This window comes from Haliaeetus albicilla, chromosome 14 (assembly GCF_947461875.1).
Source record: "Haliaeetus albicilla chromosome 14, bHalAlb1.1, whole genome shotgun sequence".
NCBI lineage: Eukaryota > Metazoa > Chordata > Aves > Accipitriformes > Accipitridae > Haliaeetus > Haliaeetus albicilla.
In genome coordinates this window covers 24,922,688-24,949,560 of record NC_091496.1, presented here as the reverse complement: position 1 = coordinate 24,949,560, position 26,873 = coordinate 24,922,688, and the positions used below count along the sequence as shown (strand labels likewise).

General features: G+C 38.7%; 1 protein-coding gene across 8 annotated transcripts in view; it reads right to left on the bottom strand.

Moving 5' to 3' along the window:
- CADPS2 (calcium dependent secretion activator 2) overlaps positions 1 to 26,873 on the bottom strand; it is a 323,617-nt gene that overhangs the window by 180,885 nt on the left and 115,859 nt on the right. For all 8 annotated transcript variants that reach the window (XM_069802016.1, XM_069802017.1, XM_069802018.1 and 5 more), the window contains exons 4-5: positions 8,171 to 8,251; positions 3,109 to 3,345 (exon numbers count right to left, since the gene is read on the bottom strand). In XM_069802016.1, coding sequence (XP_069658117.1) covers positions 3,109 to 3,345; positions 8,171 to 8,251 — 318 coding nt within the window. The remainder of the gene's footprint in view (positions 1 to 3,108; positions 3,346 to 8,170; positions 8,252 to 26,873) is intronic.

Genomic DNA, 26,873 nt, shown 5'->3' with positions numbered 1-26,873 from the left:
TAAAGTAATGACTAATTTTGGTCTTATTAGAGGCAATTGGTTTCTTAGGTCAGCAAGCAACTACTAAAATATTTTGCTCTTAAACTATTTGCATATTTGCCAACTTGTTTCAGTTCAAGTATGTTAAGCCAGACTTCACCCCTAGCTGTAAAATCCTTTGTACTTTAAGACTCCTAGAACCTTAATAAAAGTTAGATGTCTTGTAAAATTGCTAGTTTGGTAATATTACAGTGCGATGACTGTCATTGATCATTTAGAACATTTTTACGTTACTCATAAATTATTAACACTGCCTATTATGCTTTATAAATAACAACAGAAATTCAGGGAGAATGATGTAATCAACTCTCTTTTCCCTCTTTTGTGATCTAGGAATTCAAGTAGTTATCAAAGTGATCAATGATCACTTAGAGACTGCACTAGAGATCCTTCTAGCTAATACTGCCTATACAGTCTTTCCACACGCCAAACGTATGTCCTTGTTGAATGCAGACTTCATGTTTATTTATTTTTATGTTGATAACTTATTTTCCTGGAGTTTCCAATTTAATTGCACAGTACATTTGTCTTTGGTAGCAATTCTGGATTCCAGCAATGGGAAAAAAAGTTGCATTTCATTAAGAACAACACTGTCAGCAGCTGATTTACTAGCTCATTAGCTGATAAACAGCTTCCTAAATATTGCTTGTCTGTTTCTAAAACTGTCCAACAGCTGAAGGACATAAGTGATTAAATCTTCTCCTACTACTTTGATTTTTTTTTTTAATTTATTTATTTTACAAATTTCTGAGAACAGGCTATTTGAGGAAACATCCAGCTTGCAAAACCAGTCAGTGTTGCTTGCAGTGATGCACAGGGGTGTCTCTTATCTTAGCCATCAAGGTCCATTCCCACCAGAATATTATGTTACTAACATCTTTTTTTGTTCTATCTTAATAACAAGATGCAGCAGAAGCATGAACCCCAGCCACTTTCTCCCCCACCAAGAAACTTTCATTGAGTTCTTACACTCTGTCCTAATGTTCAGACATGTTATAGATTTCCTGTTTGTTCACATGCCTGTGCAGCAGCCCTCAGTGGGGATTTTGCTGGTTACCCTACAAGTCACACCACAGAAGACACGACACGGATATGTTTACATGTTATTCAAGAAATGTGAAATTGTGCATGTATGACCTCACATTTTCCAAAAAAAAAAAAAAAAAAAAAAAGTATTCTGTCTCCAAGGAACTGCAATCAGCTTTTCTTATTTGCTCATCTGCATAGAACAAGAGCTGATCTTCCATGTTTCAGTCTAAATGAATATCAGTTCAGTCGTTTCCTTTTGCCCTTGTATCCTCTGAGATCTAGCTTCCCAAGAGTAAGGTATTCACATACTTGTCCAGCAAGAAACTTAACTTACATGGTTAACACCATGTTTAAAATGAAAATTTGCCCTACTAAAAACTGCTACATGTAAAGTAACACTTCAATTCTTTGCCTTGCACAGGATGAACTGTAGATTACTAGCCTTGCAGAACATCCATGTATCTTCTTGACCAGTGACAGGGGGCAGGGGGAAGCTAAGTTGACCAGACCTAATAGTCTACATGTCTAGTGTTGAGAGGGCAAGGGCTGTAAACAATGCAAACTGTTCCAAATTTACCAGACATTCTATCTCCTGTCATTTTTCATTTCACAATTGTTTCAATCTTTTACCATGCTCTTCCCCCAAATATCACATCATTTTTAGTATATACTTAATATTTCTCTCTAGAGGCACAGAGAAAGCTTTTCTTCTTCCTACATCTCTCAAAAAGCAAACTTTCTTGAAGACAGAAAACATTACTAACAAACTTTTTCAGGTACTTTTTAGGTGCTTCAGAACTACTCTTTGTTATTGCTATTTATGGACCGTTCCAGGCTTGGTATTCCACTTGAGGCAGACACAGCACATGTGATGGAGATGCACCAGGATTCAGCACAGGAATTATAAAACTACTTCATCATTTCATATACTTCAGTATTAAGGCCTGCACTCCCGTTTTACATGCTTGATGAACTAATACTTTTTGTCATATAGAATAATGGATCTTAATACTCTTTGAAAGTTGATCTTGGGCTTTTACATTATTACCTAGTAATATTAAAATTGCATACAGTGGGATAAGTCATTTCTCCATTATACAAAGGAATTAAAACGTTTTCATCTGTCCATTTTTGACATTTTTTTAATTCTATGTGTATATTGATGACATGGGAAAGAAAAATTCATTTGAATTTTCAACATTACATGAAAAAAGCAGATGCTTGTTTCCCCGAAGAAAATGCATTAAGAGAGAAACAATTTTTGTTTGTTTTAAACCATTTAACAATTGAAATATTTATTCTGTAACATTATCCATTGTCTTAAACTAAAGCCACTTCAAGTGCATAGCACAAGTGTGGCACCTTATAACCAATAAATACACACTGGAAATGTTTTGATTCTATTATTATTGAGAGAGAGACCAGCATTTCCTGTTATGCACATTTGCAGCATTGGACCTGAACTATGATGCTGTCACCGGGTATGTTTAAGTAACTGTATTTGTGGTTTCCTCTTGAAGTCAGCTGAGCTCTATATGGATCAGGGCTGCATCTCTATAGACCACACTTCATGCATAATCTCAGTAAACATGAGCTAGTTTCTTGAGTAAAATGCAGAAATTTGTAAAAATTTGCCATGACCACCAGGAAAATTTTTTGTTTATTCACTAAATGCCTTCAGTGAGAAAACACACCTTGTTTGTGAAATTCTGTGAATGAGTTCCTGATAACAACAGTGTTTCATTATTACATTCAAAAGTACACTTAGGTATCTAATGTACAGGAATTCATTTAAAGTTACATTTGTGGGGGAGATTCAACTTCCTTGTGGGCCCAAATGCAACTACTGCTGTGACAGGAAAATGCATCATATAGCTGTATTCTAACTCCTCATTATCAAAGAGACAAAGAATAATTTACTTCTTTACCATCAAATGTTAAAGTTACCAAGGAAGAAGGACTAATAACAAAAAAGTATCAAGACATAGATATTCTAGTAATTTAAACTGTCAACAAGTTTTCTGTGAAATATGTGATTACCTCTAATGTGAAGGAGAGGACCACATCAGACTTCGACAGCTGAACCTCATTTTCATCTCCTATGTCCAAGAACGCAGAATTCTGTGATCGCTTTAACTTCTGCAGTTTAAATTCCGGCCCACCTTTAGACACTGGAAGACTTTCCAAATTTGCCATAAGCAAATTCACTGAAGAGCGCAACTCTTCTATGTACATGTTCTCCATTTCTCTTGTTACGAATTTTGGGAATTTTCTTTCCTTGGAAGATATATTTTAGAAGTTAGAGAGGGAAAAAAAATAATCATGCCACATTAGATGTCATGTTAATTTACTGATTTGCTCTCAGTTAAGAGATATGCGATTTTAAAAAAAGTCTTAATTCCAGTGTCTATCTATTTTTGTATCTTCAAAACTGTAATGGGAAGGCTAATCCCATCCCATAAATATAGTTAATTTTGACAAGAAGAAATGTAATTTGAATTGAGAATTCCATCATATTCCTCAAATATAGCAGACAAAACATCCCTTTGAACACATTAAAAAAATAACGGGGCATTTGTAAAAACAGATCATTTTGCCCCTCCCCCCAGTGATTTAACCATAAACCCAGGCTGAATATGTACACATTAGATATTTCCAATACACTTTTCAAGCGCATCAAATGACAATATACCATTAATGTTACTTTCCAGTAGCTTATAAATTGACAAAATGAATGGTCCACTAGTAATTTTGTTACTTCATCCATTTCCCACGCTACCAAAAATAACTCAATCACATTCATGCTTCTAACATGAACCTGTTAAACTACAACCATGACATGAAATTCCTATTATTGTTTATTTGTTTTTATAACAGGCCATTCATTTTGAAACTAATGCCAAATTGTTACACATAGTATTATTTTAAACGTGTTAGAACTTAAAAATCACTTTTTTCCTCTGTAGGAGTTAAGTAGTGTATAAATATTGTGATTATAACAGAGAGAATGTATAAATGTGTATAATGCATATATGAACGCATACAGAGCCAATTTTACACACAGTTTCTCCTGATATTAAATACAGGGCAGCTTGGGACAATACGTCACTCAAGATTAAACAAAAATGTAAATTATTCTAAAAATCTATGTGCCATGGCTTAAGCCCAGCAGGCAACAAAGCACCATGAAGCCGCTCGTTCACTCTTCCCCCCCCAGCCTCGTGGGATGAGGAGGAGAAAATATAATAACGAAAAGCTTGTGCGTCAAGACAAGGACAGGGAGGGATCCTTCACCAAAAACCAGACTCAGCTTGGGGAAAAACAAAAGCAATTTAACTTACCACCGATCAAATCGGAGTAGGATAACAAGAAGCAACCCCAAACCTTAGAAGACCTTCCCTCCTCCCCGCCTCAGCCCCACTCCCGGTTCTCCCTCCTCCTCCTCCCCCCGGCGGCGGCGGCGGCGCAGGGGAACAGGGGCTGGGGGCTGGGGTCGGTTCCTCACCCCTTGTCTCTGCCGCTCCTTCCTCCTCGGGGGGAGGACTCCTCACCCGGCCCCTGCTCCACCGGGGGGTCCCTCCCTCCCGCGGGAGACAGTCCTCCACCAACTTCTCCAAGGGGAGTCCTTCCCGCGGGCTGCAGGCGGGCACCGGCTCCCCCGCTCCCCTCCGTGGCCTGGGGGGGGACAGCCTGCCATCTTGCCTCACGGCGGGCTGCGGGGGCATCAGCCTCCTCCTCCCCTCAGCCTGCCATCTTGCCTCACGGCGGGCTGCGGGGGCATCAGCCTCCTCCTCCCCTCAGCCTGCCATCTTGCCTCACGGCGGGCTGCGGGGGCATCAGCCTCCTCCTCCCCTCAGCCTGCCATCTTGCCTCACGGCGGGCTGCGGGGGCATCAGCCTCCTCCTCCCCTCAGCCTGCCATCTTGCCTCACGGCGGGCTGCGGGTGCATCAGCCTCCTCCTCCCCTTCCTCCCTGACCTGGTGTCCGCAGAGGGGTTCCTCTCCCATCCCGACCCCCTCTCTGCGGCAGGTTCCCCCTCTTCCCTCTGTTCAGGTGTTCCCGCCGTCGCTGGCGGGCTCGGCCTGGCCCAGAGGCGGGGCCCACTCCCAGCCGGGGAAGAAGCTTCTGGCAGCTTCTCACAGGAGCCCGCCCTGCCGCCTCTCCCCCGCTACTGGAAAAACCCACCACACAAACCCAAAACGGTATGTTTTACATATAAATGAGAAACAAACACAGTTCCCTATGTATTGTCTACAAAGGTAGGCACCTTGCTCCTAAACCAGATAATTTTTCTCCTTAGCTGTTACAAGGAGTATCATAAAATGTTTGACATTAAAACCTTTACAGCTGATTCTGTTTCAATCACGAAGACCAAGCGAGTTGACTGTGACCCAAAACACCTGCAGCAAGTCTAGTGTTCTGGCTCATTACAGAGCCAGTATATTACAGATTGAAACAGAAAAAAGAAAAAGAAGTTATTTATAGTAAGAAACTAAAAACAGGGTAAGGTTCAGGGTGCTCTAGCAAAAAAAACCCCACTTCAGAGTGGTAAAACTACCTTATCCTGTGAGGATCATTCAAATAACAATATGCCAACAGAGAAGACAGACTGCAATTATGTTTTTAAAAGATCTTTCCTCTTGTTAAGATGCTTCTTCCACCCCAATGTAAAAATTGAGGAAACTTTTTACAATGCCTTTTGCTGTATATTTCTTATGACTATAATCTTCCATGATTTAAGACAGCACTATCAGAATATATGGAGGCCTTTATTTCTGTAAAAGCTGAATGTTTGTAGCCACTTCTCTCCTTCACAAAAAAAGGGTGAGGATCCTCCATAAAGACTCTTGAGGGCTACCAATTTCACCCCTCCCACCCTCCCCCCTCAACTTTTATTTGCCTTTTTTAAGATGGTGGATTTGTAAAAAATTGCTATAGCACATAATATTTAAAATAATTTAGAGACACAACAAGAATAGTGGAGTTTTCCCACTATTTTTTTAGTGCACATACACAGGAATGTAATCACGTTGATTTGAAAAGCCCGGATCATCTGAAGAACACATCCCCCAGCACAGCACTGGAATTCTGGGAACTCTGATTGCAACATACTGGAATATAACCTGAAACAAAGACCCTGGGGACAGACATGACACTGACCAGGCTGATGTACACACTAGCCTTTAGGTCTGCCTTCTGAGAGTGCTAAAATGGATTTTCAGGATGCATTTCTCAAGGAGAAAAGACACTGGGTAGTCTCTTCATAGGATCACATAAAAGTTTACCTTAGGTGGAATAGGTGGAAAAGCCCATTAGGTCATTCATACTTTGCTTTCAACTACTTTAAAAGATGGGCAAATACACGCACAAATTCCCCACTGATTTTATTCCGTCATAGATGAACATATTTCTAAGGTTCTTGCTTCCATTAAATAGGCTAAATTATCCTTTCTGCTAAAATAAACTTCTCATATATAATGAAGAACTTGTAAAATCAGCAAGTAATGTATTATAGGAACCATGAATGAGACCTCAAGAACAACAAAAAAAGCTATATGCAGAGATTTCTCTTTAGCTGTGCTCATCTTTTGAGACTGCAGTTTAATAATTCTCATACAGGCAGGTAATCACTGAAAACCTTTTTCTTTACCAACAAAGATGCTAGAATACATAATCTAGTATCAAAAAGCTTTTTACCTTGCTTTTGAGCTCTGAGAGTGAAGTTCATATTTTGCAGCAATTGATTGCTTAGGCTTAAATGACGTTAATAATTCTCACAGCTGCTAGAATTAGGACTAGCTCTCAAAGTCCACCATGAAAAAAGCTACATTTTAAGCAGTGTAAAAAGATGTATGAAAACTCTGATTTGTGACTTGATGTACCACGTAGGACATGGAGTTCCTTATTCTGTGCAAAATTGTGCAATTGACACTGGCAATTATGAGAATTTTCAAGTAATGGTTTGGGTAAAAAATGGATAAATAAATATTTCTTTAAAAAAATCTACAGCTGTGCACTGTATACACATTAGAAACAGAATGAACAAGATTTACACAGTTTAAATAGTGCTTAGAATTTTCACTTGCTTTAAAATGAATTTGAAACTGTTACGGACATAATTTTGCATTTTAGGAAGATTACACCTCCATGTTGTTATTTATGAAGTTCATAGATCTAAATGATATTTTTTTCCTTTTAAAGAAACAGGCAAATCTTTACTGCTTTACAGTTAATATCATATTAATATAATATACTTTCTTCTGCACACACAGTATAACACATATGGTTCCAATGTTTTGTAACTTTTGAGCTAAAGGCAAGAAGGCAACAGAGCAAACATAGGATTATTGGACAACTTGGGTTATAAGCGCAGGCTTCACAGAAGGTTGAAGAGACTTGAGATTGCCTTTCTGTGACAAAGGAGTCTTTCTCCCACATATACTAAGATATGGCTGGGGACAATACCAATCCCACCTGTGATATTTAATATAGAAGGGCATAATCCTGTCCACTGAAATAAAATGCAAGCTATAGGAGAGAAGAATAGGCTTGGCTTTCTAAAATTTACAAAAAGAATTTATAATTTACCCAATCATCACTAATTTGACCTACAAGACTCATTCATAGTTTCTTACTTGCAATACTAATATAACCATTATGAACTTGGACTTAATCTATAAATGTAAGCTATATTATATATACACTTTAAAAGTATATCACATATAACCTGTAGTAAGAAACAAACATTATGGTTATACCCTAAGCAGGGCATAATGCACTTGTGTATATAAAACATGATTTATTTTGGTTCCAAAATACATAATCCCAAATGTTCAAATAATACACCCTTTGTTTCACCACTGGACTTGCTGATGAAGAAAATGTAGGATCACACCACATATGCCTTTCCAAAAAGAAATTTTGCTTTCTTCCTAGCCCTGTTGACACAGATACTCCAGAGCAGAAAGAAATGCATCTGTCAGACTGTTTTCAAATGATCTTCTACTTAATTTTAGAATCAGAAACTGGAAACACATGCTACTTATCATCCCACTCAATCTCAGAGGAAGATATGGTTTTGGTCATGAAAGCAACCGCTTACCCTTGCCATTTGTTCTGCCAATTGCAGTCGTCCATCTAGTTCACGTCTGATCTGGGCTGCTTGCTCATCTCCATTATCCAACTTGGATAGAGAACAAAAATAAAGTTAACCGTGAGAAACAGTATATTTTAACTTTATAGCAAGTAATGTAGTTAAAAACAAAATAGAAATTAATTGTATCCTTTTTGTCTTAAAATCAGTGAAACACTAAGAAAATACATGGCTTTGAATCTTATCAAGGTGAAAGAAATGTAATGGCCACCAGTTACCCATGGCAGTCAGGGTCTCTGAAGGGTAGCCAGCATTCCCTTGAGTTTTTAATACTCAGGCTAAACAGAAGAAGTATTATTTCCTTACAAAAATAGCAGCTGAAAACATTTCTCCATGAAGAAGACAACTGGACTGACAAGACTGCCTTAGAAAATGTTTGCAAGGAAATCTGCTATTTGGTGCGATGAGTTCCTGTATAGGAATATATAGGTATAGGAAAAGAAAACTCTATGGCTATGCCTTCTAAGTATGGTATTATTTCACTCACATAGCTCTTTTCCCCAAATATTGACCAACTGCTCACATCAAGGCATATCCAATTTTTGAGCTTCCAATATTTTTATACCTAGGGAATAGTCATGACTAAACATCTGACTTCCATCAGGGAGGTAAAGGGGAAGGACATGTATCTTCACCTCAACGGAACAGCCAGTCCTCAACAGAAAGGAGACTCCCCAACTAATTTTTCATCTGTTCACTTGTTAAGGTCGGTGGGGATGAGTGTAGGTGAAGTGGGGCTTCACCTCAACACACTGACCTGCACAGCTGGTTAAGAGGAAGAAGAATGATGCATCCAGAAAAAATCAGGCACAACTTGCCTTCTTACCTGAATAAATGCCAAGCAAAGACAAAGACGGAGTCCCAATGGAGGGCTGTCTCTGTCCCTAGGGCTGATCACAGACACGATGCAACATGCTGATATGACCCTAGTGCATTTAGTATGCGGCTAAGGTTTAAGGACACCTGAATTGCTCTTCACTAAAAAAAACCCTTAAATTGATTAGGGATGCAAACTGGCAAAAATTGGTCCTCTAATTAAATGAGATCTTCAGCTAAAGAACACATAATTAGTTTGGTAAATGATGCGTTACATTAAACTATGTTTTTTAAGTAAGATTGCTATTCAGTGCATCAGGCCAAATACATAGCACATCTCCTTTGCAATGCTCCTCAGATAAATCTGTTAGATCTTACTGAACCAAACCACTCATGAAAAGTAAGCAATTTTAATTTCAAAATCCAGTTTAAAAAAAGGAATAATTAAAAATACACTATCCAGTGCTTACAGGTCAATTACAGCATTATGCTTAGTGCAAATCTGACCACATTTAGCAACAGGGTGAAAAGTTTTCCACTGCTTCTATGGAAGTGATGACAGAACATGCAATCTGTCACCTGTGCAATCTGGCGTCTCACAAGATCCTTGCAGAAACTGATCCAAACTACCAGAAAGCAAGAGAACAAAACCTGATGGTGTCCCCAAAAGAGGCTCAAGATTAAACTACAGAGTAGAAGATGGATCATGTTCCAGACTGGAAGGGTCCTCCTGCTAAATGGGTCTGTAAATGTGCTCCTAGTTTGACTGTGAGCATAAATGGCAAGAGCGTTCTTGATGAAAGCAAATATTTTAGATTTTCACAATACAATTACAGTATTTCAAGTAAATTCCCGAATTTGTATTCTTCCATTTCTTAACAGAGTAATAGACTGCTTATTGAACTTATCACCATGAATATGTCTAACTTCGATTTTCCTTTGTATTATAACCACATAATGTTTATAATTATTTTTGTTTAATCAGTATGAAAGTCAGTCTAATATGAAAAACAATTTTGTTTCCCCTTTTGGCCTAAAAGAAGGTCAACGTTATTTTAATAATATATCCCAGGACAGGCCATTGCTTGAAGAATACATGCTTGAAGGTAATTTTGATGACTGAATTTTGATTTCTGCAAAAAGGAAGGTATGGGAGAGCAGAACGAAACTAAAACCTTTTCCTGTGTCAAGGCACAACTTAAATGACTGCCTCTATTATTAACTCATTTGAAGAGGCAAAAGCTTTTGTTTAAAGACTGATAGTCAGTTATTTTTCCATTTAAAAAAACACATGAAATAATCATTTAAGTTAATGAAGGTGTAACCTGGTTTTGTAAATCTTAGAATTTTTTCCTTAACTATGCATTGCTATGCATTATCTGTTCATACTTGAGTATTTAAAAATGTGCTGATTTCCCTATTTATTTTTAAACTTCAGTCTTCTTCCTGAAATACTTACATATTTTAATGGATTTGTTAATGGATGTATGTAATGATGTTTTGTAAAGTATGGAAAGAAGCTGAAGAGATGAAACACCAAAGAGTGGTGCTTTACTTATAAAAAAGAGCCAAGGTCATTCACAGCTGTCCTAGTAAGAAGCTGTTGATATTAGTATTTTTGCAGTATGCAAAATGAAGTGACAATGAGAAAAACAGTAACTTTGATATCACGTTCCATGCAAGGTCATTCTACTTGTTTTTATTCTAAATTCAACAAAAAGCATGAAAAACAACTGCAAGCAAAGCAGTCAGTGATTATGAATGTGTAATCAATCATACTTTATATATCTACTGAATCTGAAGTGACAACAACAGTAAGGCTGAGTAGATCCTGAAAATGCAGGTGGGTTTTAAAATTTTTGAGTTGTGTCCACTTTTTTTACATAGGGAAGTTACTTGATACAACCCACTGTATGGGTGGGAAGCGGTTACAAGGGTTAACATTAAGTGTACCCTTTTCCTTAATTCCTTATTCGTGGATCAAACCCATACCCAAGACATCTGTGGAATACACGGTTATGATAACCGTTGCAGTAATTTTCAAACTGTTACGTAAAAACTAGAAAAGCATATGACACTATGCACAGAAACCAATATAAATGTAACATTGCAGAATAGCAACTCAGATTCTTCTTAGTATTGTAACTGAAATTTGGTTAAAACCCCCCATTAATTGGTAATTACTTAAAATTCAAGCAAAGGGGGGGGGTGTTTAGGTTTTTTTTAAGAATAATTGGCATTTACATGGCATCACATAATGCTTCCCACCCTTAAATATGAAGGCATGTTTTTTTAAAAAAGAAGTTACAGCCTTAGAGATTATGTTAAAAGAGGGTACATATGTCGTGGTTTAACCCCAGCCAGAAACTAAGCACCACACAGCCGCTCACTCACTCCCCCCCCATCCAGTGGGATGGGGGAGAGAGTCGGGAAAAGAAGTAAAACTCGTGGGTTGAGATAAGAACAGTTTAATAGAACAGAAAAGAAGAAACTAATAATGATAATGATAACACTAATAAAATGACAACAGTAGTAATAAAAGGATTGGAATGTACAAATGATGCACAGGGCAATTGCTCACCACCCGCCGACCAACACCCAGCCAGTCCCCGAGCGGCGAATCCCTGCCCCCACTTCCCAGTTCCTAAACGAGACGGGACGTCCCATGGTATGGAATACACTGTTGGCCAGTTTGGGTCAGGTGCCCTGGCTGTGTCCTGTGCCAACTTCTTGTGCCCCTCCAGCTTTCTTGCTGGCTGGGCATGAGAAGCTGAAAAATCCTTGACTATAGTCTAAACACTACCGAGCAACAACTGAAAACATCAGTGTTATCAACATTCTCCACATACTGAACTCAAAACACCGCACTGTACCAGCTACTAGGAAGACAGTTAACTCTATCCCAGCTGAAACCAGGACAACATATAAATTCTATTTAATAAAAACATTTCAGCTTTCTGCAGTATTAGTAATTATACACCATAGCTATTTACTGACTGCATGTCTTGTTTTCAGCTGGGATAGAGTTACTTGTCTTCGTAGTAGCTGGTACACTGCTATGTTTTGGGTTCAGTATGAGAAGAATGTTGATAACTCACTGATGTTTTCAGTTGTTGCTAAGCAGTGTTTATACTAAGTCAAGGATTTTTCAGCTTCTGATACCCAGCGAGCGAGAAGGCTGGAGGGGCACAAGAAGTTGGGAGGGGACACAGCCAGGGCACCTGGACCCAAACTGGCCAAAGGAGTATTCCATACCATGTGACGTCATGCCCAGTATATAAACTGGGCATAGTGGGGCTGGGTGGATCGCTGCTCGGGAACTAACTAGGCATCAGTTGGCAGGTGGTGAGCAATTGCATTGTGCATCACTTGTTTTGTATATACCAATCCTTTTATTATTATTATTGTCATTTTATTGTTGTTATTATTATCATTATTAGTTTCTTTCTTTCTGTTTTATTAAACTGTTCTTATCTCAAACCATGAGTTTTACTCTCTTTTTCCCGATTCTCTCCCCCATCCCTCTGGGCTTGGGGGGAGGGAGTGAGCAGCTGCGTGGTGCTTAGTTGCTGGCTGGGGTTAAACCATGACACTGCACCAACACTAGAGATGCTCCTCATGTCGCTTAAATGTCACATAACCAATTAGTCAATATTTTAGCAGCAGGGGCCCTCACTACAGAAGACTCTACAGACAGCAGAGACCTGTTTTCAGTATATAATATATTAGAAGTCCTGACCAAACAAACCAATGTTTCCCCTATATCTGGCCCCCAAAACTTGTAAAACCTAGGCAAAGACACTGATTCCCCTTTTAAGGGCTAGTTAATTCAGTAGAAAAAATTCCAACTGAGCAGGAGCATGAATAAGACAGCTGCATCACTTGTGCCCTTTCTTTTTGCAAAGATGATTATTTGGATTTTAAAAGCTTCTTCAGAAAAATCAGTAGTTATGAATGACTATGCTTAGATCAAGGCCCCCAACATAAGAAAGACATGGACCTGCTTGAGCGAGTCCAGAGGAGGGCCACGAAGATGATCAGAGGGCTGGAGCACCTCTCCTATGAAGACAGGCTGAGAGAGTTGGGGTTGTTCAGCCTGGAGAAGAGAAGGGTCCAGGGAGACCTTACAGCAGCCTTCCAGTACCTAAAGAGGGGCTACAGGAAAGATGGGGAGGGACTTTTTACAAGGGCATGTAGTGATAGGACAAGGGGTAATGGCTTTAAACTGAGAGAGGGTAGATTTAGATTAGATGTAAGGAAGAAGTTCTTCACTGTGAGGGCGGTGAGGCACTGGAACAGGTTCCCCAGAGAGGTTGTGGATGCCCCATCCCTGGAAGTGTCCAAGGCCAGGTTGGATAGGGCTTTGAGGCACCTAGTCTAGTGGAAGGTGTCCCTGCCCATGGTAGGAGACTTGGAACTAGATGATCTGTAAGGTCCCTTCCAACCCAAACCATTCTATGATTCTATGATTCATTCTATGATTCTGTGAATAAGAAGCTACCTTTTATTAAAAAAAAAAAAAAAAAGTTGTAGCTCATCATCTTTTTTTTCCCAATGATGTTATGTAAAAACAGCTTTCTAAAATAAACCTGCCACCGTTAGGCATCAAGCTATTCATTCGGAAATGTTTTTATTCATTAGTTCTTGAATTTGCCTTTATTTTTTCTCACTCCGAAAAGGGCAATCATTTTTATTACAAACTTCTTTATTAGTAGAGATGGAGCAGGAACATCCTCAATATGCAAGTTGCCCAACAGTTCTTATGAGAGGATGTTTTAAGTTGCTTATATGTAAGTGTCAACTTCTAAAAGACAGACTTAAGTTTTCTACTCCAAATTTCTGCTTTAAGAATTTCAACCAAAATACTCCATTCTTTCTGAAGAGTTCAGGGAAGACAATACACTGCTTTATCCATAATAAGAAAAATGGTGACCATCTTGTCAAAGAGCTCTAGCACCATCTTGCTTTGAAGTAAGGATCTGAAATTTAGCAGGGCCCCATCTGTGAAAAACGGCTCAACTCTGGCCACATTATGAACCTTCGAAAAATCAACTTTGCAGCAGTCAGGCTACAAACAGCCAACTACCAGAGGCTAAATCAGATTCAGCATTTAGACTCATCTTCAGGTTGTGCTGCTCTCTGTCTTGAGTATGCATGGAGTCTACGCTCCTCAGATTATTTGCTCATTTAAGAAAGACTGTAAGCTTATCAGAGTTAAAAATCACTGTTCGGATCAACAGCATGGTATCTTGCTTGACAAACTGTTGTTTAATTTGTGTGCCTAAACAGCACAGAACAGAAATACATCTGAATGAATGAATGTTTCCATATTTTAACAGGTTGGAAACGACTGTATACTTTGTGATTCATACTTAAATAATAACTTTAAATACTTTAAATAATAACTTTAAAAAATTACTTATAAGTTTGTAACATATGTGTGTGTTTTGGTGCAAAAGAAAAATGGTACACTGGCAAAAAATCTGGTTAATGTGCAAGAGCAACTTAAGGTAAAAAAGGTACTAATGCTGCCAAGAGGTACTGCACTAAAGTCCATGGCACTTATTTGTATTCCTCTAGATAGAAAGTAAGTCAGATACCCTATGCCCAAGAAACAAGACCAGTTTGAGTATGGACGAGTACTGACCTGCTGCAAGTTACTGTTCTTGATAGGAGAAGGGATAATGGCTTTAAACTGAAAGAGGGTAGATTTAGATTAGATGTAAGGACATCTAAGATGTAAAATTAGATGTAAGGATTCTTGACTGTAAGGGTGATGAGGCACTGGAACAGGTTGCCCAGGGAAGCTGTGGACACCCCATCCCTGGAAGTGTCCAAGGCCAGGCTGGATGGCAGGATAAGCAACCTGGTCTAGTGGAAGGTGTCCCTGCCCATGGCAGGGGCGTTGGAACTAGGTGATCTGTAAGGTCCCTTCCAACCCAAACCATTCTAGAATTCTATGATTCTTTACATTCACAAGTGATCAAACTAACTGGTAGTTCCTCTAAGTGACTATTTTATTAATGTTCAGTTATCTTCCCCTGCAGCTTTCTAATTCACAGTAACATCAATGTGAAATTACATTTACCTGCCCACAGTGATATAAATTTATCTACATTTAATGACTAAATTGACAGTACACATATTTCAGGACTTGCTCTTCTTTCTGCAATACAAAATTCAAAGTCTTTTCACTCTGTGCAACAGTAATGGTCATTTTTTCTTTAAAGCCACTGTTTGCCACATGTCACCAAGTCTGGGGCCTGCTGAGCTGACAGGTTATTTGTGGATGCCCATGTGAGGTAACCTGCAGGGTCCATCCCTGACTACTGTCTGACAGCCAAGGCAAAAACTGTTAACATACACCAAATGGCATAAAGGGCTTGTATTTAAAGTGTTGTGATAATATAATGCTGAAAGAAATGGATTTCTGGAGGTAACTAATGGCATCCAGCAGCAAGGCTGGAAGAGAAAGCAAAGGGCAGAGAATTCCTAGTGCTCAATTTTGGTTGTGAATCAAGTAAGCAGCAAGCAGGCAGTAGGTGCAGCAGATGCAAACACCAGCATATTTTAGACCATTGCCCTTGCTACTCTTATCTCTGACTCTAAAAAAAGGAGTTTTGCTTCAGACAGACCTGCTACCTCTAAGACATGCAGAATTTTTCCCATTCTTATCTTTACACAGTCAGGGTTGCTCTAAAGGAACAGACTGGGAAGAGATCAAAGGTGTCTGCAGTGTTAAGGAGCTGCTGTGCGGTGAACACAAACAGCCTGCGGAGCTTCCCAAAATTTCCCAAGCTTGTGAACCAAGATTAGCAGCTAAATATGTAAAAGTAGAAGGATCAACAATTTCCAAGTCAGGCTGAAAACAGAGTGCCCAACTCCAGTCTATGACAGCAGACGCTTCTGGACTTGAATTCAACAGGATTTAATTTCTGAAGAACAAAATCGTGCCAGAAGTAAATTGCTTCCATTTCCTATAGGATGGAAAAACCAGATTTGATTAAAGGGCAGGATGTGTGAAGCTTTCTCAATGGCTTCTACTGGACCTTTTCATAAACCTTCTGCCTCCTATTTCACAGCAAGAAAGACACAGCTGTAAAAGGGAAGAAAATGTAGTCACTCCTCTGTTTCAGAGGAGGCTATGCCATTTAGTTTCAATTTTAAAATCTTTTATCCTCCTTGTGTATAGATTATACAGAGGATTAATTCAGATTCATAAAACAGATTAATAACACGGTATTTAAAAACTCTCTCATGTTCTCTGCACCCCGCAAAGTCCCTATCAGGTATCACGCAAATGGCTATGCTGATTGCTGACCCTGCCTGTGATGGTGAAATCCTGCAGATTTCGCACAGAACTCTGCAAAAGACAAACTTTAAAAACTCAGTTCCTAAATCTTCCTCTTCCCAATTCGCTCCTTTTCCCAGTCAACACACACAACCAACAACAAATTGCTAATTCTGGCAAATAAACTCAGAGATGTGTTTTAGAATATATGCAACACAGAATCAAAATGAAACGTTAAGAGGAAGGATGTCAGAGAGAGAAAATCTGTTAATGGTTAAACTAAAGGGAGAAAAAAGCACCTATTTTTGAAATTATTTCTCTTGTGGAATACCCGTATACACATTTTCAGTTAATTCTAAGTCAAAAGACAAACTCAGCAACCACTGAAAGCACTTCTACTTTCAATTTGTCTGCAGCAATTAGACTTATAAAAGCTAACAGGTCCAAAGCCCATATGAAGTGTTCAAACAACTTTTCACAATGCACCATCAGGCCTCACAGCCTTTTCGTATCGATTTTGCTCTAGCAGAGCACAAGATGGCCTTTCAGACAATTGGCCAAGTTGATCACTCAGTTTGCCTGCAACACAGTGCCAGTAAAAAGCTTAAACATCAGTTTGAATTCATTTGTTTTAATAGAAATTCTTACCAACTGCTATTATTTTTTTTCTCAATTTTTGGGGCGGGGGGAAGTAGCACATAATTTACAGTAATATAAATATTTAAATTAGGATGGAGGAGGTATAGATGAACAGAGCAAGCAATCAGCATATCACTTTCTCTGTAGCCAATATTGTTAACAACAAGTAATAATGCAGATAAAAAGCAAGGCCAGTCAACATTCAAATACCCTACAGTGGCTTCAGTTGGATAAAAAAGTAAAATCCAATCAAATCAATGTTTTCAAAAGCTGTGCCTGAGTATCTTCAATAAGTCCATAACACCTCACTCAGGATTTTCTTACAAGCTCTGCACAACCCCAGAAGCTAAAAAAATTCATGCATCATCTCAGATGGTGAGAGGTTTTGGTCTCTGAAATATTTTCCTAAATTTCTGGACCTGCTTATATGTTTTCAATGTTGATTTGTATATGTATGACTGGGTAAGGTGGCAGAAGAGACCATTTATACTAATTGTACTCATTAATTATACTGATTATGTATTGATATGTAAAAAATGGTTATCATAAAAATATTAAACCCAACCCAAAATCTAAAGTCAAGATTACATTAATTCAATGGAATAAAAAAAATTTTCAAAGATCTCAGAAACAAAACTGAAAGATTTTAAAATCTTGGACTTTTTTTTTTTAATCAACCATTGGATGGACACCTTGGCAGTTTCCAAAATAATCAAAGCTGAGACTTTGATATGGCATTTCCTTACATTCAAGCTTTGAAAACATAAGAAGCACAGTTTTGAGAGTTTCAGCACCAGCTGAAAAGTCATCTTTCACAATTAGATTTGAGTTTACTCAGGGACTACCAATACCAAAGCCTCCAGGAAAACCTGCATGAGACTTGAAAATAAACAGGAAAGGAAGCACAAACAGTGTTCAAGCTGATCACAATATATGTAATGGGAATAGTAAAAAATTTGTATTAAGTCCACTCCACTCAAAACTTCACATAAAATACATGTACATAGGTCAAACTTTCACTGTACTTAGCCAACAATGTAAGTGCTAAGACATTTGAAGAATTAAATACACACCATGTATTAATGAGAAAATCTCTAGCAAGAAATAGTTTCTTTCACACTGCGATGTGCAGATGTACAATGCAACTTTTTTCAATGACTGTTTCCCTAACAATCTTCTTTCATATCTGACTGCTATTAACCTTTTAGAGAAACTCTAACAAGTTAAATGCCTTTTATTAACAGCTAACTTGATTAAACTCACCAGAGAACCTTAGCCAAAATGACATCCCAAACAGCAGTGAATAATCCAATCTTTCAAAAGAGCTTCAAAGGATTCTTCAAATGCAACATATATCTTCTATTTAATATTATCTTTACTGAAGAAAATCGAAAATGAAATTAAAGGTTCAAAATTTGTCCTCGCCCAAATTAAACTACAGTCTTCAATATTTTATTACATATTTTCATCTACTGACTTGAACTGATATTTTGTGAACAGGACACTTGGAAAAGTAACGCAAATGTCTTTGCACAATAAAGAATGAGGTTTTTGTTTGTCTATTTGGATTTGAACAGACCCCAGCACTCTTTTTATATAGATATATCTATCTTTATATATATGAGCTGAGAAGAGAGTAGGGCTTCCCAAAAAGGATTTTCACTAATTTATATGCATGGTCTTTTCCGCAACACACTGTCATATCATTGCTCTGCATTGATTCCCAAATGAAACATTTTTTCCATTTTATTTTATATCACTGAACTGAAATTAAAACTGGTGTTCTGATAACCTAAATTCCAAGAGTTCAGAGATCTGTTTCTCTTCTTGGCCAAATCTTGACATGTGGTATGTAAATAAATACATAAAATTCAATAAGGTACACAAATCACTTTTGCCTAGGTATTTGGATGATAACATTTGAGGACAGTGTGCTAAGCTCTCATGTTTACAGCGGAAATCACTCTGTGTCAGTACTGAGTCTGCTGCTAGTTTTTCCTCTGATTTAATGCAAAGATAAAAGTTGAAGTTTTATTTGGTTCACAGGGGCTGTTAATTATGCAATGTGGGGTTTTAGCGAAAAAGATACACTGACCTAGATACAAATATTAAATATTTATTTATGCACAGCAGTCTGTTTAGGCATCAAGGAGAGAAAAATCAGACAGCAAGTGCTTAGACAGCCAATGATTTGTCTTTAGCTAGGATTTCTTGGATTGTATTTTCATTATAGCAGTTCTCTGTAAGTATTACAGACTCTTTACATAGCCTTGGAATCATTATGCTACTTGGACCTTACTACCAGCAGATTCGGAAAGGGAAAAACCCAATAAAAATAAAATTTATAAAGAAAACTCCAACATTAAAACCCCCAGAATTTTACATTATTCACTACTTAAATGGCATTTCAGTTCATATCAGTTTTGATACACTGTCACAAGCTTGTCCATAAATGCCATGATTCTGGTACTCTTCTGACTTTCTCTGCAGTGAAGAGAATCAAGTAAAGACATATCAATTTTATAAATTGCATAAACACAGATGTATATATACACCAATTGGAATATTGACCAAGAACAGTTTCACTACATTGATGCCCTTTTCTGCAACTACAGTCTCTTCAATCTTGCTTAGTTTCCTTGAACATTCACTTCAAATTGTTTTTTGTAGCAGAGGCTCTATTCTACAAAGCTGAGCCCGAAAATTGCAAACCATGCCTCTTCCATAATGTTTTGTTTTTAGCTGTAGCCCCAGTGTCTTCATAACTCAGCTACAACTCCTTTGTTACACAAATGGTTGCCCCTATTCAAATAGATACAAAAGCAGGAAATTTAAGTACCGCTCTAGTTGCAGATATCTAATGGCCAGTGTGGACAGTGAAAATAGTACACATGTAATCCTTTGCATGATTCTTCCTTGTTTGTTGTCAAAGAGTGGCTCATATCCCACAGCACTCACTCTGATACATGCTTAAAAGTAATATGGCTGTTGCTTGCTTAAGCACTACATTCATGTGCTTTCCACCAGGTAAACCATCAAGATTTAAATAATAAAACTAAAAGCGATTAAATTAGTTTACCCTATTTGTACCTATATTGCATTTATAAATTGTTCAAAAAAAAAGGTCCAAGAAGAATCTATTTAAATTCAATGCAAGCCAAGAGCCTTGGCTTTCCTAAGTAAACAATGGATAGAGATGCATAAAGTCTGCATAAAACAAGACAGATTATTTGTTTTAAAGCTTAAAAGCATTTACAGACAATTGAAAGAAACTGAGACGAAGACATTGATAGACCATCTAGTTTACAGAAGCCATTCCACTTCTATAAGAATTAAAATTATAAATCGTGCTTTATTCTAAATGGCTCACTTTACAAACTACTGGTTTACATCTTTTTTGGCATTTGGACGAATCTCGTAAAATTATGCTATTCTTCAAACAATAAAATATGTAATTATACGTAATTCCTGTTTCATCCCCCAGATTTTCTCTCTGGATTATACAATCATCTTCCGTGCAACAGACATAAGAAACACCCTATTAGATCAGACAAAAAGTCCATACAGCCCAGAATTGTGGGCGCGACAGTGACAGCAGCAGAGGTTATTTAGGTAAAATGCTGAAGCCCGGTTGTTCTCCAAAGTGCATTACTCTAATGATAGTTGTGGGGCCCAAGAAAGTGTGAGGGATGTTACGAGGTACATCCAGGTCTAGTCCTATTAGCATCAATTTATGGACCTGTTCTCCAGGAACTTGCCCAAAGCCTTTTGAACCTCCTGCTGCTGTCTGCCCTCATCGCTCCCCACGACAAAGCGTTCTGGAAGTTCTCCAAAAGCCAGATAAGGAAGCGTGACATCCATTTTAAATCTCCTACAAACTCCCTCAAGTGTCCCAGTTTCTAGTGGTATGACATTTGGTCGGTGAAGCTACACATTCACCTTGGCCACTACCTTCGTAACTTTGTAAACTTCAACATACTGCTCTCTGTCAACCTTCTCACCTCCAGTCTGAAGAGCTTCAGCCCGTTCAGTCTCTCCTTGAAAGGCAGCTGTTCCATGATTTTCAATGCCACCTTCTAGTCCTCATTGACCAACCCTGTATCCCCAAGATGGGGAGACCAAAGATGCACACAATACTCAACATATGTGTATAAGAAAGTTATATACAGCAGGAAAATGATGCTACTGGTGCACACAGAACTAATGATTTCACCACAGGGAACCCAAAGTGTCTTTCTCAAGCTGTAACTCTCCATGCTCAGTTCAGGATCCTGTGGGCGTGTGCTAGTTTATTTCTCCTCTGATGTATTACCTTACATTTAGCTACATTAGAGCTTATCTGTCATGCTTTTGCCCATGGAGTTTTGTGAGGTCCTTCTGGACTTCCCTGGAACTGAAGCAACATTAGAGTACCCATAACAGTTTAGTATCACCTGTAAACTCGGAGATTTCCCTTACATTGCCTTCTCCAGGACATTAGTGAAGATGTTGAATAAAGATGCAACACTTCTCCTAAATAGTGAATCAGATAGAAACCACACAAACTCTCTAGCAACCAACCAAAAGGAAAACAAAGAAACCTTCCCCCCAAACCTCCTTCTAAAATATCAAGACTGCACCATAAAAACACCACCATCAGGACTTGGATATTTACTATGGAACTTGTCATTCAGAAAAAAGTGTCATGGGCTGATGATGAGTCAGCCCACTGGCTGTTTAAGAACAGCACTGTGTTTAAATCAAGAAGTATTAACATTAAACTCCAGAATGACATGTGATTAGAATCACATTAAGATCCACATTAGTGGCTAAGGAGCGGATTACAGAAGAGAAAAAAGATGTTAGCACAAGTCAAAAGTGTCATGACAAGCAATGGAATTTTCTGCCTCTCATTCTCTTGGCATTTGCAATGATTGCACAGATTAATAGGCAAAATGCAGGTTTTCCCTTCTTACTGGTTGAGACTACAATATTCCACCACCTCTGCTGGACAGGATGAAAACCTGAGGAAAGCATGTTGTGCTGAGACAGAAGGAAGGAGAATAATGGCAGGCTCTTACTATTTACAGATGTAATCACTCTAAATATTAAGAATATGTCCCACAGATAAAACAAGGACATGGATGCAAAGCATCATTTTTTATTAACAGGAATGGAAAAATTAAGATCTGTAATATCTCATACTGTAAACGTATTTTATCTAACTGTATCTTGGTTTTGACATCCACTTATTGGAGTTCAGGGATGCTGTCAAGCCAGACTCTACACACTCATCACAGTGCTGTCTTCCACACTGTGAAAGTCGAACTCTTCAGTTGTTGCTAACTATGAAAATGCCTTCCACCGCAACTTTGCTACTACAATATTATGAACATCCACACACAAAATAGTTTAACTTTTATTTTCCACTCAAGCCTTTGTTGTCTTATTTGTATGGGTGTTTTTCCTACAGCTAGGCAGTACAAAAAGCTCTAGAGCTATGCATAGACCCTATTTTACCATTTAAGTCAGAAATGTAGGGTCCCTAACTAATCAACGGAGAGACAAAGAAGCCTCCAGAAAGTTATTAAAAACACTTAAATAGTTATCTACACGCCTACCATAAATACTGTGAAGGTCCCAACTGCACTGGTAGCCTCTGGTAAGATGATGAAAGAAATGGGCGTTGTTCTCTCTCTCACCTTCCCCCAGAACCCTGCTGAAATAGATATTGGCTGTCTCCTTCAATACAAATTGCTTTCAGGTTCTGTGTAGGGAATACCCTCCCACATCCACCCTAACCAGGAAGCGATGGGCCATAAATGAGCTATGACTCATGTCCTGATCCTCCTTAGAAAAGTCTTCCACCCTCCTCCTCTCCCCACCACCCCGCACAGAGATTACCATAACCAAGACAACCCAAAGATTAGCATGCAAACCTTGTTGGTATATGCATATTTATGTCCTAAACGGGCTCACAGTGGTTTATGTTTTCCTGAAATTATCCTTACTTCAGAAGGAAATCCCCTCTCCTTTTGCTTACCCTCCTCGCTCTCCAAAAATATCATACAGCATGTTTTCTTGCCTTATTAATCACTGATTTTCTTTGGAGTGTTGAAACCAAAGGGAATACATGCAATTAGGGCAGTTAAGTGTTAATGAGCATTGCATTAAGTAAGCAAAAGCACCTTGAATGTCATGCCAATATTTTTTCCCAAATAATTACATGTGGCTGACTTAACTAGATAGAAAACTTAAAATTCAGGCTGACAACTCACAACTGAAGCACTGATTTATCACAGATTTTCCAAAAAACTATGTATGATGTTGCTTTCAAAATGCACCACAAAAAAACCAAAACAGACCAAAACACTCAGCCACATATAAACAGTTCTTTTTTCAAATAGGCAAGATGTTTCTATTTAGTTGAAAGTCTGCATTTACATTTAAACATATACAATATCTGAGTGTATTAATAATATTTCTTTAAAAACAGCTAATAATTTCTTCAAGAAAAACTATTTAAGAAAATCAGTGGATAGTAAGAAATATTGTTGAAATTCTTTGTAAATATGATGTGGAGAAGCTAGAAGATGACAGAAATGGAATCCCATTTTCTCCCTTTCTGCTCAGTTCTGTAGCATCAGCTGGACAATGTTCTGTATTGCTACCTTTTTCTAGAAGTCATTACAGAAGTGATGTGTACATACCTATCATAACAATAAAAATCCCCAATAGTTGAGTAAGGACTAAAAAAATAGATTTAATCCAGAGGTTAATGTATAAGAAGGCAAGCTTCATCTACAGATTTGTGTTGCACCATGAAAAACTGACTTCCATATTTATGAAAGTTCTAATGTTTGCAGTGAGGTCCAAAAGAAAACAGATTATAGCTCTTCAGTCTATATTCTGTTTACTTAATGATCAGGACAAAAGACCTTAACAAGGAAGATGAAAAAATATTGCTTAAGAGCATGTTGCTAGTATATCCTTAACATGGGGAACTTTTTTTCTTTGGTGATGCAAGAAAAGAGCTAATAGCTGTTTCCCATGATAATCAACTGTTACTCTTCTGAAAGAGTAATGTAATCAGAAAATTCTCATGTTTACAAACAACTTCACTGGTAACATATAGCTTAGAAAATAGGTCAGAGAACACCTTGTACATCAGTTACCCAAAAAGAAGGATCAACTCTATTTAGCCTAGCTAGAAACATGTTTGTCCAACTTGAAAACACCTCTAGTCTCCATAGACTCCATATTCTCTCTAAGCCAACTCTAGTTAAATGCTAGTCCAGTATTTAAGAAGCTTCATACAGAGTTCGACTGACCAGAAAGGAAAAGTTCTACTTGATAGTACTCTCTAGGTTCCATCGCTTGGCTAGATCCCAACTGACTATAGCAAGGCTTTGATACCTAGCAAAAATATGAACAGTAATATTTAGGTGGTTGCATCAAGAACTGAGTACCACTGTCAGCACCTCCTATCAGCATTCTCTTCATTTTTGATCCAACTACAAGACACAGCACTACGGAAACATTGGTTAGATAGGCAATTTTGAGCTTATCAAGTCTAGCCTCCCACTCGACAACAGTAGATGAGTCAGCTGTTGCTATATCAAGCCAAGTTCTGAAAACCTCCAAGATGGAGATTCCACAACTTCCCTGGCTGACCCATTCCTTTGCTCCACTACCTTCATACTTAAGTATTCCTCTAATGATCATTCTGAATATCCTAAGTCACACCTTGTGACAGTTAACTCTTGTTATACCATCTGCTACTGCATAGTTAATATTGCCATCATCTTTGTCTTTGAAACTTCCCTCCAAGTTGCTTGTGGTAAGCTGCTATTAGACCACCCATTAGACTCCTCTTTGCCAGGCTATGCAAGTCTATGTTCCTCACCACTGCCAGGCAGAGGGGAAGAACAACTCCTTCAGTCTCCTGCCTATGCTTCTTCTAAGGTAGCCCAGCATTATCTCATCTATAATGAAAGGACATTTTTCACTCATACTCAACCTGGCATCCATCCTGCAAACCACTCCCCCCCCCCCCCCCCCCCTTTTCAGCAGAGCTGCAACTCAACCACTTGGTTCCTAAGTGCATAATCATGCTCAGGGTTACCTTGTGCAAGGTGCAAAACTCTCCACTTCTCCTTGATGAACTTCATGGAGTTTCTGTTAGCTTAATGCTCAAGATCACCGTTAACCATTCAGCATGTCAGCCACACCACCCTCCCCTTCAGTTTTGTACTGTCCACAAATTTGCTGAAGATAGATTTTTGTCTCATCATCCAAGCTCTCAATGAAAATACTGAACAATACTAAACTCTGGAGTACTGTGTGCCCAGCTAGCAGCTGGGCTTTTAGACCACTGCCTACCACCCTTTCAGCATCGTGACCTCACCAGTTTTCAAGCTTTCTAATCGTCAACTTGTCCAGACCATACTCTGTCAACTTACAAATGTGGGATGGAAGATGATGTCAAAATTCCTACTGAAGTCAAGGTACATTACCATTAACTGCTCTCCTTATTCACATAGTCAGTCATTTAATGAAAGAAAGCAGTCAGGTTGGTCAGGCATGATTTGCTCTTGGTATTCATGTAAACTAATAGCAATTACCTTTACACATGTGAAAATGGATTGCAAGAGGTTGTACTCCACAGTCTTCCCAGGGGCTAAGGTAATGCCTATAATTCTCAAACTTTTTGCACAACAGTATGGTTTGTTCCTGAGCACTTAGTATGTTTTCTTAAGAAATCAGTGAACTCCTGGGCTCTCCTTTTTTCCCACACTGTAGTTTCTAAAGCGCCTCTGCATAGCAATTCTTTAAGTTAGGAGTAAGTTCACAGCTTACCTTCTCAGCCTTCCTCCAACTCCTGAACTGTCTACTGGTGATTTCTGCTGCTACCTGTGGTCATGTTCACCCCCAACTCTTCCCTGTTTGTGAGCAGCAGGTCAAATAGAGCACTAATCCCAACTGCTCCTTTTGCATTTGTGTTCAGAAATTGCCACCAACACAGTCTAGAAACTTCCTCAATTGCTTGCACAATGCCATGTTAACCTCCCAGCAAATTGGTGGCAGATGTCTAAAGTCCACCATGAGGATCAATGCCTGCCACTGGGAGACTTCTTTTAATTGCTAATAGCCTTATCCTCTTCGTCAGGTGGTCTGTAACTGACCCCCACCGCAAAATCACCAATATCACTTTCCCTTCTGACCTTGACCCAGAGACTGGACTTCTTGTTTGTTGCCCAAATAGTGTAGACACATTTATGAACACTCTCCTTTCTGAGAGGGAATATTATCATCTCCCTTGTAGCCTTCTACCATACATATCTTCTCCACATGCATTGCCTTCTCATTTAACCCTGAGGTTAGCTCCCCATCTTCTAACAAACCTAGTTTAAAATCCTCCACGTTAGGTTAGCAAACCTGTCCACAAACATGTCCGTGCTTTCTTGTCAGGTTCATTCTATCACTTCTTACTAGTTCTTCTTCTCAAAACAAGGTGCCACAAACAAAGGTCAAAGCCTCATTGATTACATCAATTATGCAGGTTGGATGTGTCACCCTGGGCCATCTTTGCTCTCAGAGTCTTACAGTCACCTTTGATCTCCTCAGGGTCATGTCACTGGTGCTCACAGACAAGCAGCAAGGGGCAGTAGCTGGAAAGCTAGATAGGCCTCAGGAATCTCACTGTAACATCAGAGCCAGGCTAGAAGAAAGTAAAAACTTCTGGCCAGCAGATGGGTGCCTTTGTGCTGGACAGGGTGCAGTCACCAAACTCTTAACACTTGTTGCTTCAGCTTTTTGCTGGTCCCAGTCCCATGACCTGGGGTGTCCAACATGCATTCTTCCCACAACAGGACTCACTCATCCTCCTCTGCTGCCAGGGTCCTGAACCAGATTTCTAGATGAACA